Source organism: Lepisosteus oculatus, chromosome 27 (genome assembly GCF_040954835.1).
Source record: "Lepisosteus oculatus isolate fLepOcu1 chromosome 27, fLepOcu1.hap2, whole genome shotgun sequence".
In the NCBI taxonomy this organism is placed as follows: Eukaryota; Metazoa; Chordata; class Actinopteri; order Semionotiformes; family Lepisosteidae; genus Lepisosteus; species Lepisosteus oculatus.
The window spans coordinates 2,449,679-2,465,003 of NC_090722.1; the positions used below are offsets into that span (position 1 = coordinate 2,449,679).

The 15,325-nt window shown below is 45.6% G+C and overlaps 2 protein-coding genes across 3 annotated transcripts in view; one reads left to right on the plus strand and one right to left on the minus strand.

The window, feature by feature from the left end:
- The window catches only part of mtmr11 (myotubularin related protein 11), a 58,849-nt gene extending 52,144 nt beyond the window's left edge, over positions 1-6,705 (plus strand). The window contains exons 15-18 of one of the 2 annotated variants that reach the window (XR_011183786.1): positions 964-1,164; positions 2,544-2,816; positions 3,839-6,452; positions 6,552-6,705. Coding sequence is in view for 1 of the 2 variants with exons in the window: in XM_015336671.2 (XP_015192157.2) it covers positions 964-1,164; positions 2,544-2,816; positions 3,839-4,237 (873 nt within the window). In the remaining variant the exon portion in view is untranslated. Of the gene's footprint in view, positions 1-963; positions 1,165-2,543; positions 2,817-3,838 lie in introns of both variants that reach the window. The other variant, XM_015336671.2, reaches the window with a different exon arrangement.
- A 1,742-nt stretch (positions 6,706-8,447) lies between these two features.
- Positions 8,448-15,317, minus strand: LOC138225336 (RING finger protein 225-like). The gene is made up of 3 exons (XM_069185237.1): positions 14,569-15,317; positions 11,387-11,771; positions 8,448-11,058 (listed from the first exon to the last, which is right to left on the minus strand). The coding sequence occupies exons 1-2, from the start codon at positions 14,646-14,648 to the stop codon at positions 11,447-11,449; spliced, it is 405 nt and encodes a 134-aa protein (XP_069041338.1). The 5' UTR covers positions 14,649-15,317; the 3' UTR covers positions 8,448-11,058; positions 11,387-11,446.
- Positions 15,318-15,325: the final 8 nt, after the last annotated feature.

A 15,325-nucleotide genomic window follows, 5' to 3' on the forward strand; every position in this document is an offset into this window, starting at 1 on the left:
CTCACACACACACTCACTTGCACACTCACACACACACACTCACACACACACCTGCACACTCACACACACACTCACTTGCACACTCACACACACACACACACCTGCACACTCACACACACACTCACTTGCACACTCACCTGCACACACACACACACTCACCTGCACACTCACCTGCACACACACACACACGCTCACCTGCACACTCACACACACACGCTCACCTGCACACACACACACACACACGCTCACCTGCACACACACACACACTCACTTGCACACTCACACACACTCACTTGCACACTCACACACACACCTCCACACTCACACACACACTCACTTGCACACTCACACACACACACTCACACACACACCTGCACACTCACACACACACTCACTTGCACACTCACCTGCACACACACACTCACACACTTACCCCCCCACACACACACACACACACGCTCACCTGCACACTCACACTCATACACACACACTCACCTGCACACACAAGCACATACACACACACTCACACACTCTCTTGCACACACACTCACATACACACACTCCCCCATGCGTGCACAAACACACACATACACACACAATGTCCTATCCGATCTGCAGGAGGTATTGGAAGACAGTTTTATGAAATCCCTCTAAACTTACTCCGGCCTCTATAAACCTTCAGCTGAAACTGAGAAAACACACCCAGACAAGGGCCTCATATTTTTAGCCATTAAATCATGATGTCAGCACTTCCATTTGTGCTTATTTTAAAGGAATATGTAACTCATTTATTGGAGCACTTGACTTGTAGCTGCATTCAGACTGTAAAAGTCTAAAGAACAGTAAATTTGAGCTCATTTTTATGCAGCTCTCATCGGGAAGATAAAGACCCTTGTGTGAGCTAGCTGCCAAGTGACCCCGCAGCTGTGTGTGGAGAGGTCAGCTCCTTGTCCTCTTCCTCAGCATCTCTCTCAGAGCTACACTCCAGTCAAGGGCTGGCGGGAGCCCTCTCCGGAGTCCGCCGACCCCCTGCTGCCCAGCGTGTGGGACTGGGAGCTCCAGTACGGCCCCCCCAGACTGGCGCGATTCCGTCACCCCGTCGGCTCCCTGCCGCGCCCCGGGGCGGTCCCGAACGGCAGCCTCAGACACCCCTCGCCTCAGCGGGTAAGCGGGAACCATGCCCCTGCTTGTGTGGTTCATCTGTGTTTAAATCATTGACCCTGTTAATAATTTAGTTGTTTTCACGTTTAACAGGTCTTGATGAGGGCTAGATATATTGGGTCTTTGTGAATATATACAGGGTTAGTCAAAATGTTGTCGACAATTACAATGAAAAACACCTGACCTCACCCCCTTAGATGAGATTTTTATCCATGGGGTTTTGTGAGAGATTGTGTGTTTGTGCCTCCCCTACTCATAGGGCGTATCGCTGCAGCTCTCGACCAGATTGACAGCAATATGCTGGTGAAAGGGTGGCAGGAGTTTGATTACGGCTTGGATGTGTGCAGGGTCACACGTGAGGCCCATATCAAAGGATTGTAAGGTAACCGTCAGAAACTGTGAGATTTATGCTTTCGTCTGTCACAGTAACCCATGTAATTAATTTGTAATAAACTGTCAAAGTTGTCGACAGCATTTTGACTAACCCTGTATATTGAGCTGAAAAGTCCCCTGCAATGGACTGGCATCCTGTACAGGATGAATCCTACCTTGTGCCTGCTGCTTGCTGGGATAGGCTCCAGAGGGAATAAGAGGGATGGTTGGACGGGGGTGAACAGACCCTTTCTGGGGCCTCTCTAGTGACTCAGTCAGTGAAGGCGCTTGTCTGCACTTAGATTGAGCTCTGGGATCTGGGGTTTGAATCAGGGTCAGGGCAGTAGCTGACGGCTGTTGCCCAGTGATCCGATCGTCCTCTCCTCCAATCAGGACGGTCCTGCCTGTGAGCTGTTGAAAGGCGATTGGCTCAGAGGTGGGCGGGGCCGGAGGAGTCTGCCTACACTTCCTCATTCTCCCGTGGGCGGCCACGGGCTCTAGAGCCGCGATCCGGAGTGTGAAAAACACAGCTTTGGCGATTCCAGTTCCTGTGGCTATAACCTCATTTAAAAAAAGAACTTTTCTGTCCCTGTGCCTTCCATCCAGACAAAGAGCAGAAAGGTGCTGGAGATGTGTGCTGTGGGAACTGTGAGAAAGAGATGTCTTAGAGAAGGAGGGACCTGGTGAATTGAAAGAATAAGGGAGTAGGAGGTGTGGAGGGAATTAAGAAAAGTGAAAAGACCAAATTGGCCCAATTTAAATTCAGAGACATGAAAGTAGGTAAACTGGCAGGAAAGTAGAATGGATTCTGAATTATAGAAAAAAACAAACAAGGAATCACACAGCTGGTGTGCTTCCTCACCCGTAGTTTAATATGACATTTGAGCTATTCTGGTTCTGTTTGGAAGCTGTATTTTAACGGGATATAATTAGATGCTTGTGGCTCAGCCTTTTTTTCTGGAAAATGAAACATTTTTCATTGTTTAAAGCAAAGCCGGTTCTCTCCGCAGCCCAGCGAGGGGGGCTGTGCGGGACAGGGCTCCGTCTTCCTGCTGTCCAGGGGCTCCCTCACCTCGCCTTCCCACCTCCTGCCCTGGCGCGGCGGCGGGGGGCCCGGGGCCTCCCGGAAGAGCCACCGCCGGGCCCCCTCCTCGGAGAGCCTGCTGAAGCCCTGGGCCAAGCCCGAGCCCGGGCCCGGCCAGGGGCCCCTGCTGCCCCTCCTGCTGGGGCCCTGCGTGCAGGTCTGGAGGGCTTGCTACCTCCGGGGGGCGCTGCAGGCACAGGTGCGATCTGCTGGGTCTTTCTTATTAAGCTTCTGCATTTTAAAAGCTCGTCCTGGCATTTTCGTGTTTATGATGCTTTGTTTTTACAGAAAAATACCTTAGTTTTACTTATGTTCGGCTAAGTCCAATACTTTTACCTTGTTTTCATGTTTTTACTGTGGCTATACCATGATTTACAGGAACACCCAGTCTTGAGTTCAGTCATGCACGCCCCTTATCATCTGCTGGGGTGATTAATGGTACGACCCTAGTTTTAGATGTTGAAAATATGACAGAAAAATAGGGAATCGCAGACGTAAATCAAAGTGAATTGTACATACAAATGGGGCAGTACTGTTCTGAACAATTTCAGGTAGCTGGGTCAGCATGCGTAGGCTGCAAAGGAACAAGTAAAGGTTTATTCCCTGCTGAAAAGAGAAGAAAAGAGACGCAACGTTTGGGCTGTGGTGGAGCGTTCTTCGGGTGTGAGGGAGAGAGGGAATCCGGCACAAAAAAAAGGAGAACAAAAGGCAGGTTAGTTAAGAGCAGGCAGGGAGCAGGGATGAAGGAGTATCAACACTGGAAGAACTGAAAGAGAGCAGTGAAGTCAAAACCTGCAAATGAATAGAGAGGATTAGATGGAAACAACTCTGTTGTTGAGAGAAGAGGGAGGTGTGATCCTAGTTTCAGGATAATTTTGGTGTCCGAAACCGTGTTTATGCCATTATAATCTCTGGCCTTTACAGACCAACGGTCAGTGGAATGTGTCACTAAGACTTTATGCAGAATTGTATATTTGGTTAGCACGAATCCTGATTTTTCTGTTGAATTGACAGAATTATAAATCCTTCAGAAATGCAGCCTCCGCGTAACGTTTTTGTGAATGTCACTTAATATAATGGACATTTATTGAAGTATTAATGTTTAAATGCTGTGCTTAAACTGAAATGGGTAGCTGTAGAACAGGAATCTATAGCAGATGTTTTAAAGGAAAACCTTGTAACGGCTCTGTAATCCCACGACGTGTCTGGTCTGTGTCGCAGGCTCGCCAGCCCACTCCCTCCGGCCACCCGGTTGACCAGCTGGCTACCGAAGTCCAGCAGCTGCAAGAGCAGCTGAATCGAGCGGCTGGCGTCCGCAGGCTGGACCGGCCGGGCAAGAGGGTGGACACCCGCAGACCGGACCCCAGCCCCGGTCTTCATCGGGGGTCCAACAACTGCACTTTTCTTTTCTCTGGCCACCGGGCGCCGGGCCCCGGGGACCCCAGGTGTAACCCTGCACCCCCGTTGATCCACCCGCGCCCCAGCAGGGACAGCAAGCGCACATTCCTGTTTTCCCACCCTGGCGTCGCCAATGGGGGCTTGGGCGCGGCAGAGCAGCGCTATGCGCCTCCTCCTACGGCCAGGAAGCCCAGGAACAGTGACCACTCCCTGTACTCGTGAGGGCGGACCACGCCGGCCTTCGGGCTGCTGCCCTGTTACTGTCCCAGCGTCGCTCGTGCAGGATGGAGTAAAGTAAGACCTGGTTCCAGGTTCAGATGGACAACTCCCAACCCTGAAGCAAGACCCAGACTCACCAAAGCACAAACCCCTGCATCTGTACAGCACATACCTGCGCTTCTGTGCAAGAGGGGTACCTACAGCAATAAGACTCAGTGGCACTTATTTATCGGTTGTTCCCTGCCTGCGCTGTATCCGAGTGCAGCTCCTGCAGTCCTTCTCGAGGGGCTGGTATAAATCAGTTGAATTGCCGTACCAGTGTGTGGCCCGAACTGTGACATTTCTTACCTTCTGTACAAAAGCAATAATATGAACTGAAAGGGCTTGAGATCTTTCCAGTCGCTCTGAGTCCTGTTCATGTACCATTAGCGGTGTGTGTGAGAAACATAGACTCTGCGTTTCTGGGCAGTGATAAAGACATTGCGAGGTACGTTTTCATTTGTGCTTGGCTCGTTTCAGAAACGTATTTGTGGCTAAACTGGGCTCAGCTTCATAGTCAGGAAGTAGAAGAAACGAAAATAAAAGGTGGATTCAGGCTACATGTTTGCTGGAGTTACAGACATTTGGTTGATCAGGGGGAGCTGTATTCATTAACGCAGTGGCTTATACAGTAGCTTCGCCGATGATCACCCATGGATTAACAGAATGGCAGTGCAATGTGTAAGCCATCATACCGCAGTCTTCCCTAGGTTAGGTGAGGCTGAGACTGCTCTGTACGGTGGGATTGTATTATGGTGTGTTGGTGAAGCTGTATGTGAGTCCTTCATATTAACAAAGGACTGTAATAAAGACAGTATCATACATTATTATACACTCACCAAATAAAATGTTAGTAACTCCTGATCAAATGGGTGTGGTCTACGTGTAGCAAGATGTCTTTTATGACTTAAGGCTTACTTCAGAATCAGAAAAGACCCTCAGATCAGTTTTTTTTCATTGTCGGTTTACATGATGTTTACAGTTCCCTCTTGTGTTTCTGTGACACAAGTTTGGAAAATAGACAAAGCATTCGTGTAAGTAAACTTTCCTTCTTCAGGTGAAGCAAGTCTTCTCTTGCAGAAATACTGTCAATGACTGGAGTCCAAGAAGAACATGGATTTTGATTGCCTCTTCGCATTTCAAGTAAGAGTTGTTTGCCGAGTATTACCATTAAAACCGTACAGTACGTGTTAGAATCAGCAATTTAGGCTCAGTGTTAAAACATTCGTACCAGTATGGAAGCCAACGTATGTGCTACCTCTGACCTACACACTGTCAGTCTACTCCACATCAGCAGCAGAGCTAACACACTGAGAGCAGGGATCTCACTGGTACCTGATGTGGCTTTTACTGATCAGATAACAGCTGGCAAGCCACTGGGGTCACTGCAATGTGGCGGATTGAGGAACGGTTGTACAGTTGTACAGGAACTGTAACAACTGGTACTTGCAGGTTTTCCCCCAAAGGCAAACTGTATTCTCCACCGAGGGGCTTCTGTTAAGTACATCTTTTTAAGCAAATCCATAAATCTAGATCTGAAGCACCCGTTAACAAAAGAATAGTATATACACTATATTTGTTTAGATACTTGCTTGAGAGGATCCTGGAAATGTTCAGTGTTTCAAGGATTTACCTTTTAAGGTCAAAGTTCTGTCAGTGAGAACATCTATCAAACAGTCATTTTTCTGCCAGCATTCTTTGAGGGAGGTGTTGGTTTTATTTTTCACCAGTTTTAACGTTATGGAAAATGTCCAGATATTTATTGTATGGCTTCTGTGCAGTATTTGTAAGGAACTCCGGCTGCCAGATTTGTTCATATGTCACTTTAAGCAGTAGTTTCATTTGATTATGAATTAAACTAAGCATATGTACATATAAGATAAGTTTGCTAACTGTAATAATTACTACGTACACATGGTGAACAATACTCCCCTATTGCACCCCAATACACTTAAGAAGTGCTAATTCTGAAGTTTGTGCTTACTGCTTCATCTTGGAAGAGAACTCCATTTCTTAAAGAGGCCAAGACTTTCAGTAAGCCGTACAGAGGTAATTGGACCAAGATTTTGTTCATATTAAATACAGTGTTTTACAGTCTTTCTGTAAGCACATGATTTAGTTCACAGGTTCTCTCTAACTGTAATTTAATTGAAAAGATCTGTTTCTGATGATGCTAACTGTCTCATTAAGTTTAAGTGAGAGGATGAAAGTAATATCCAAGAAATGCTTCATGAAATCTGAATATTAATATTGTTCAACAGAGTCATGCTGTAATTAGGTCAGTAATGAATATTAATGTTATTATTTGTTCGTACATGTATAGATGCATCTGTGTTTTAGATGGTACAGAATCTAAATGTAGCCTTTTCTGATAATTGTTTGCTTCTCCGATAATAAATTTCTTCCACATGGTCATCTGGCTTCGATCTTAAGCTTTGGTATTTTTTTAAGCAACACAATAAAATGATGCCCAGTGTGGGGAAGATGTTCCATGCACATGATGTGGATTCATGTTGAATAAATAAAAGATTTAAAGTATGCAGACTGGCCTCGATATTAGAAGCCTACACTGAAAAGCACCATGGGTTTCAGCAAAGAGCGTCAACAGCTCAAATGGCAGTTTCTACAAGGTTTTGAAGTATTTCCAACCCAGTCCCATCCCATCGTTCAAGCAGGACGAACTACGGCTGAGGCCGTGATGGTGGGTGTGTGGGAGTGAGCTACGTGCCACCAGCTTCTCTAGTTTTTAGTGCGATCAGTGAGATTTTATCTGGTTGAAAAGGGGATGGAAGTCAGTCTCAAGACAGCCCATTGCCCGTCACTAAGAGGGTTCATTCATTTGGCTGGGGGGTTCGGAATATTTTGGCCAGTGGCTGCATTTGTTGGGTATTGTGGAGTTCAATGCTTTTATTCGCTCCTGGAGTTTCACTAGTGTACTGGAGGTTCTGCTCTTTTGTTATGTAATGTCTCACTGATTGCATACAGCTTTATACACTTACATGGTTCTCAAGGGTCTTGCTTAAGGGTCTTGCCATTGTAAACTAATATACCAGCTCCACAGCTGGGGAACTTGGGCAACTTGGGGAAGAATTTCAGCGTTGCGCATGAAGGGGTTTAAATGTTATGGTGCAACACTGATTTACTTCCCCCCTACTTCCTGGCAGCAGGCCTCCCAGGTTTTCTTTTTTGTTTTGTCTTAATTAACCCAGCCATGCCAACTTTTTCATAACTAATCATCCCTTCATATCCATATGATTTTACTTTTGAATATTTTCATTTCCTCCCCACCTTGCTCGGTTTAGCTTGCAGGCACACTGTAAAAATACAATTGGTTTTGGTCAGGGCAACCCATAACCTGCATAAAGCCATAGCTGATTAAAAATAAAACTTAATAGCTAGATAAGGATTATATTATAGTTTTTATTTTGGATGGAAACATTTCCGTTTGTGATAATTATGTGAAATAACTTATGACGTTAATATTTCAGATTTATTCACTTCCAATTCCAAAGTGCCTATCAGCAAGGAGAATTCCATACTCATATTATTCTGAATTCATGAAACATGGCATGGGAAGGTTCATTTTGCATGACCTAGAACAATGTGGTTAAATAGAGCTGTAGAACAATAAGCAGCACAGACATGCAGAAATCAAATTAGACAATGTGCACTTATCTTGCCAGGCTTATTACTGTTGAGTTATTTCCCTGAAGCAGACTACAGCTCCTCCACACAGCTTTCAACATGTGAAGTGTTAAGATCTGCAACAAACAGCGTGTGAAGACACATTTGGATATATGACATTTTTGTAATGCCTTATTTAATAAACAAAAGTGCAATTGATCGATTAAGGTTTAGTCGGGTCTACCTGCAACCTACTATATAAAACCTTTAGCATGTGGGTTTACAATATCGTTTTACCATTATCAGCGATCATTACAGAAATCAACATGCAGATTGAAAAAATTAGGAATTATAGGCAGGGAATATCATCTTGCATTTCACTTAAGTTAAGTGTTAAATGACAGACAAAGTGTTTGCATGTGTATCTAGTAATAATAACTCTCTCATTTGATCCCACTGTCTGTAACCGTTTGTAAAATAATGGTTTGAAACACCCCCAAGGTAATAAGAAGAAAGACTTCTATTGTTTTCTAAAATTAAATACACTGTATACACCTAGATCCTTTATTGAAGATGTATCAGTTAACAGGTTTTATTACACAGGTGTTAATACTTTTGAAGGAAACATTTTTGATACAGTTCTAGTAAAAAACTGAGACCATCTTGGGACAATATCTTAAATCACGAACATTGGCTGAAAGTTCCAGTTATTCATCATAAACATGCAGAACGTACTGTACTCTGCCTTTTCACACACAAACCTCTCTCTGACAAGGTTGGTTCAGAAGATCTGCTTACAGTCAATGATGTGCAGTCAGGTACTCTAGATTGTGCTGCTCCTCACATGTTGTCAGCTTTATAAATACGATTCTTTTGGATTTTCATGAAAAAAATGCATGATCATGCAAAATCAAAGTGGTGTTAGATCTAGGAATTTGGCTCTTTAAACTCACTCTCCCAAGACAGTAGACGAAACAACCTTGTTGTTTCTATCTGTATTAAAGCCACAACATTCCTAACATCCCTTTTTTCTAAATCTCTGCCTGATCAGATGGAATAGCTGTGGAAATGTGTCTCTCCACGTGACAGTGGCTGTGGGTAAAGTTCTCAGCCTGCCTTGCTCTGCCGGCTGTCCTCTAACCTTCATCCTCAAGAGGCAGGAACCTCTTCCTTGTCTAGGGAAATAATATGGCTTTTCTGATACAGTTCTTGCAAACTGTTGGCCCCCCTAGCCCTTAATTATTTTTATCAGGAGCTCCTGGCTCTTGTCTGGAGGGTCTGGAATTCTGGTGTGATTTTCTGTGTCTTTTTAGATAACAAGAGGTTTAGTATCTGATAAATATTAAACATAACAGGGTCATTTAAATTCTTCTCCATAGAGTAAAACTCTTCTAACTTAAAGACACTGGAAGCCTGCAAGATTCTAGATTCTAGTTCTCTAAGGATTTAAGGACTGGAGGCATGAACTTCTAATCTAGATGGTCTTCTTCAGTGAATTCAGAGAGGTAATAGCAGGAACTTGAACAATGGTCACGTTCCATGCAATGCTGATTATCCAGGTCCAGAACAGGCCACTCCATCACATCAGGAACCAAGCAGGCTCACGTCTTTGCTAAGCAAACTAGTCATCACCTCACTCGGGTCACTAGCTGGATCGAGAGAGGCTACGTCCCAGTGTTTGAAGGACAACAATCTAACAACCACTGCACCCTGTTCTGAACCAGCTGAGGTTCAAAACCTTCAGAGTCAGGACAGCGGCAGGGGCCAACGTTGCATACAATGGTTTGAAGTAAGAAATAAATTAGAACGAAAGCAGGGGATTGGGAGTGTAAGCTGTGTGTAATAGGACAGCATATTTGACTTTCAGATGCTTGAATACAACACCCAGGAGTCTGCAATTTGTGAATATCCTCTTGTGTAGAAGGAGTCTTGTTTTTCCGTGCCCATCTATGGTATGGAGACCCACTAGCACCACACGTGACCTGTCTTTTAGCCAGTCCATTGTGACATGGGGTATTGACAGTCTGGACAACAGTCCAAATGAGCTATTTTGGCATATTGGTTTCCAAGAAGCTTTGCAACTTAAACATTGGTGCTCAATAACTGGTTTGCATCTCATTTTTTGGCCACCAGTTAACAAAATGTTTGCCCAGTGGTTCAAATGCCTAATTCCTTCCTCCCTCTTTCTTTATGTACAATCATTGCCCCCATTTATAACTTATTTTGATCAAACAGCAGTTAGTTCCAGTAGTACTGTCCTGGCAACTGGCCGTCCTGAGACATGCGTGGGGGAGCAGACTGTTTATATTCAGACTGCAGGACGACACGAGAGAAAGATCACATCTTCCCCAGCTGGAGGAGAGGAGAGGCTCCTGTTTTCACTGTAGACTGTTACCCCTGCTGCTGTCTCCACACCCTTCAAGCCACTGGAATCTCACGGGCAGCGATTTTATGTGGTAGATTTAATTTAACGGAGTCAGGACTCCATCCTGCAGTATGATTCTAATTTAAGGGCTTGAATCCTGAAGTCAGGTTGAAGGCTTTTACCACACAAACCCATCTGGAGCCCACAGCTGTTTTTCAAGACATCCACTATGCCACAGTGCTCCATCAGTCCAGTCTTTGCTTAATACTGCCTCAGATGTGTTGAGATGTGGTGTCATTTCAGTAAGACAGATTCATTATGTTTATGCTAAGGTTCATTACCTAGTCCATAAAGAGTGTCTTTACACAAAAGTAAGTGGTCTATTGGACAACAGATCCTAATCCAAGATGACTACAATCATAGAGCAGGAGTATCCAGTCCTGGTCCAGGAGAGGGCGCTGTGTCTGCAGCAGGGGTGTCCAGTCCTGGTCCAGGAGGGGTCAGTGTGTCTGCAGCAGGGGTGTCCAGTCCTGGTCCAGGAGGGGGTGCTGTGTCTGCAGAAGGGGTGTCCAGTCCTGGTCCAGGAGTGGGCGCTGTGTCTGCAGCAGGGGTGTCCAGTCCTGGTCCAGGAGGGGGCGCTGTGTCTGCAGCAGGAGTATCCAGTCCTGGTCCAGGAGGGGGCGCTGTGTCTGCAGCAGGGGTGTCCAGTCCTGGTCCAGGAGGGGTCCGTGAGCCTGAGGCAGGTGTCCGATTCTCATCCACGAGGGAGGCCAGTGTCTTTCCACCATCTGAAGAGCTGTGAGAAGTTGTTAAAGTGGTCCAGTTAAGCCAGTAACCAGCTGGTTTAAGCTGTTAAGTGTTGAATGGGAATGCACACAGAAAAACTGGCCCTCCGGGACCAGGACTGGACACCCCTGTCCTAGAGGTTCTGCATGGATATTTCAAACACAACCTTCTAAAAGTCCAACACTGATATTCAATTTGATCATAAAATGACCTTAGCTAACGTAGGGCTTTCCGATCAGGGTTCAGAAGTATCCTTACATTAATTCCAGACATTAATAGACTTCAGCTCTCCCTCACCCCTGACTTGGAAGAAGCATTTAGAAGAGACCTGGACAAACCTCTTCACTGGATGCTCTTTCCAGAACAGACTCCCTGCTGTTTAAGAGCCCCCGCTGGGATTACCGGGAGCTCTCCTCAGGCCTGTCCTCGGCGGGGGCCGCGGTGGGGGGCGGCGGCGGCGGCGGCGTGCCGAAGTCGAGGCCGTTGAGGCGGCAGATGGACCTGCACATGGGGCAGGGGAAGTCGGACAGGCCCTCGATGTCCTGGAAGGCCTCGTTGACGATCCGGTCCGAGCAGGCGCAGCAGAAGGTGTGCCCGCAGGACAGCCTCTTCAGCCGCTTGTCGAAGCTGATGCAGGACTGGCAGTGGGACGCGGCCGGGCTGGGGGCGCTGGCGCCGCTGGAGCTGGCGCGCGGCCGGGCCCCCCGGACCTGCATCTCCGGCCTGCCCGGAAGAGTGGACACAAACACGATGCCCTTTTAAGCCAGCGGACCTCATCTGACTGGCTCCGTCTTTTCAGTCAGAAAAGTGCCTGATGGCTTAATTAGTGATGTTAATCTGAGCTCCTCCCACCAGAGCACCAATTTAATAATAATAATAATAATAACAACAACATTACTTTATTAACCCTTTACAATTTCTTGCATTAGGAATTTGTCTTTTCACAGACCCCAGCTTGTTCTCCATGAGACACACAGACAGGGAGAGAAGCTGGGGGTCAGAGCACAGGGTCAGTCATTGTACAGCACCCCTGGGGTTAAGGGCCTTGCTCAGGAGCCTAACAGATTAGGATTCCTCTGCCGGCTGCGGGATTTGAACCGGCAACCTTCCAGCCACAGGCACAGATCCTTAGCCACAGAGCCACTGCTCCACCCCATCACCTGGACTGCAGTGCAAAAGAACGACGCTATCCTTTATCCCCACGACTTCACCTGCTCACTTTCACCTGCTCAAGTCATGGAATAATAATAATAATAATAATAACAACAATAATAATAATAATTGCTTACACTTATATAGCGCTTTTTCTGGACACTCCACTCAAAGCGCTTTACAGGTAATAGGGATCCCCTCCACCACCACCAGTGTGCAGCCCCACCTGGATGATGCAACGGCAGCCATAGTGCACCAGAACGCTCCCCACACACCAGCTCTCAGTGGGGAGGAAAATTGCTAGATTTGATTGCTAAGATTTTATTTTCATCATCTATGAACCTAAAGATCAATTTCACTCATCGACGCCCCAACGTCTTTATGTTTCTGCTTTGGACTGTGCACTTTATTTAAAGTTTCAGACTTGGTCTTTTTTTTTATTTCTTGGTGGATGTGTGTTGTGGTAAATGCACGATGTATTGTGTTTTTTTTAACCTGCCTGCAAAGCTAATTTCTCATCCGGGACAATTTAAAAAAAGGGGAGGGCAGGATCATAGCGCAGTGGTCAGCGTTGCTGCCTCGCAGTGCTGGGGCCCGGGGTCAATTCTGAACCTGGGATGCTGTCTGTGTGGAGTTTGCATGTTCTCTCCATGTCTGCATGGGTTTTGTTTGGGTGCTCCAGTTTCCTCTCACAATCCAAAACCATGCTGGTAGGTTAATTGGCCTCTGTCCCTGGCGTGAATGTGTGTGTTTATGTCTGTAGATGCCCTGCTATGGGCTGACCCTTTGTCCAAGACGTACCCCACTTTGCAGAAACCCTCCAGAGTCATTGACCCTTCAGATCCTTGATTGGAAACCCCCTTATGCACTGAGACCCTAAAAAAATCTTCCTGGTGTCCCACCCTTGCAAACAAAGGGTCTGTGTTTGTATCTGGATAAAATGTTTCTTTTATGGTGTTAAATGTTAATGACAGAACCTGTCTGCTGACCCAGTGCTAAACCTTGTGGAAGGTTAAATGAAATGGGAAAGGCTGTCAGAAACTTGTATTATACAAATGTATTATATGATAAATTACATTATTTCTATCATGCTCCCATGCTTGACCATTTCTTACCATAAATGAAGATAATTGTGGCCAGACAAATGACTTGTTAATGGCAGTATTTTAAGATGCTCCTTTAAGTCTGGAAAGTTGGCACCTGTACGAATCTGACATGTGCAAGAAACGTTACAGTGTATGGGTATTTCTGGAGGAAATGGAAAATGGCGATTTTAACACATCTGTTTCACCATCATCAGGTGGGATTCCAGAGCCCAGAGAAATGAGACAAAGATGCGAATCCTGGGACAGTAGGTGGCCAGAGTTCTAAATCGGCATTTTGCACCTGGGACGTTAAAAATCCCAATTTACTAAAGGGGCGGTGCCAACTCTAGGGTGCTGGCCACAGTCCATTAAAGCTTCATTTAAACGTTAATGACCCTGGCCGGGTCTGGAGCAGGCGTCTGCCACAGTCCACAGGGGCTGGAGGCTACGCCCAAACTGAGATCTACTTCAGGACGTTGAGAATAATTACATTTCGTTTATGTTTATACTATTTCCGAAGAAAATCAATTATCCATAGAAGGAACAGAAAGTGATTTAACACAATTTAGCCTTAAGTTGTAGCCTTGAGTTACCTCGTAGCCTTTAGTTTTTAGCACCAGAGAATTAAGTGTGATAAAAACGAACTTGGAAGAGACTTGAAAAATTCCCTCTAAAGTAAAATAATATATATATATATTTTTAAAGGCAGCCTAATGAAAAGATGTGAAGGATTTCTATACAAATTCTAAATCGAACTTCCTCTACTGCGACGACACATTGATCGGCGGAATTTTAGCAACAGAAATATAGAAAGAGATATTTTGAAATGAACTTGCTTGGGTCTTTTTCCACTTTAAAAGTACATTATGGAGGTGACCGTTGACGGATATCTTAGTTACCCTAGTTGTTAAACTGGGTTCAAATACATGTCACTATTATAAATACCTTTCTGACATTAAGAAGTGGATTTCGATTTCCTCCTGTTCTGCATAACTACAAAAAATGCGATTAAACTGGAAATCGCTTTTTTTTTGCCATGTTACTTGTACTAGACATATACTTGAATATGTATTGGTGTATGAACTCATATGACTCTGCCAGGTCTAGAAAACACCAGTGTATTACTTCAGCATAGCCCGAGGGCCAAGTATCAAAATAAACTATTTCTCCGATATTTTCTCCGTGTTATTAGTAGAAGAGGCAGAACTGTTAGTACAAGCAGCAGAAACAGCAGCGGCTGTAGCAGAAGGGCCAGAAGTTGGCAAGTGGCCGTTTTCACACACCTCTGCGGAGAGCCGGTCGGTATGACCCCTTTAATACAGTCGAGGTGCAGCGCCGACAGGATTCTGATCAGCAGGTCCATCGCCTCCTTCCGCGGGGACGCTGGGGGCTCAGAGGAAACTCTCGGCGCATCTTGGAAGCGGAGAGGCGCAACACCTATCCCAGGCGGTAGCGCCTTTTTCCCAAGAAGGAAACGAAAACAAACCGACTGCTTCTGATGAAATTCCCGAGCGTGGGCTGTGAAATGATGAAAATGACCCCCGGTGCCTTTGTTTGGTGCCGCAAAAGTACGTTGCCACAGAATTCAACCTTGTCTGCTCCGAGAACAACACAAACATCCCCAGACTTGCTTGGAAAATCAATAGACGTAATTTTTGGTGAAATCTCCGATGAGAAATCTGAATCGCCCTGAGCCGAAAAAGTGGTTTAACCGGCAAAACAAGCTTGTCGAAGTCTTCATCTTTTCTTATTACCCTGCGTAAGCGGTGGTGTTCAGGGCTACGCTCAAGCTTAAACACAGCACTTGGGACAGGTTTTACGATTTTGCCACTGCCTCACACACCTTCACAAGCCTAACCTTAATAGTACTCTTAACACGAAGCCCCAAAACTAAAGCAGGTGACTGATCTTTGAGTCTTCGGCAAATAAGGACACTATGAGCCCTAGTTAGGGTTAGAGCGCATTCCATTTTTGCGCAAATACATTTGCTTTCGTTTTTTGACTCCTCAATTTCTGATTTATCCGTGGTTCTGACCGGTC

Coding starts and splice junctions, on each gene's coding strand:
- LOC138225336 (XM_069185237.1), bottom strand. CDS start 14,648: ATGGACCTGCTGATCAGAATCCTGTCGGCGCTGCACCTCGACTGTATT. Junction 11,772..14,568: donor CCGACCGGCTCTCCGCAGAG/GTGTGTGAAAAC, acceptor TCTTCCGGGCAG/GCCGGAGATGCAGGTCCGGG.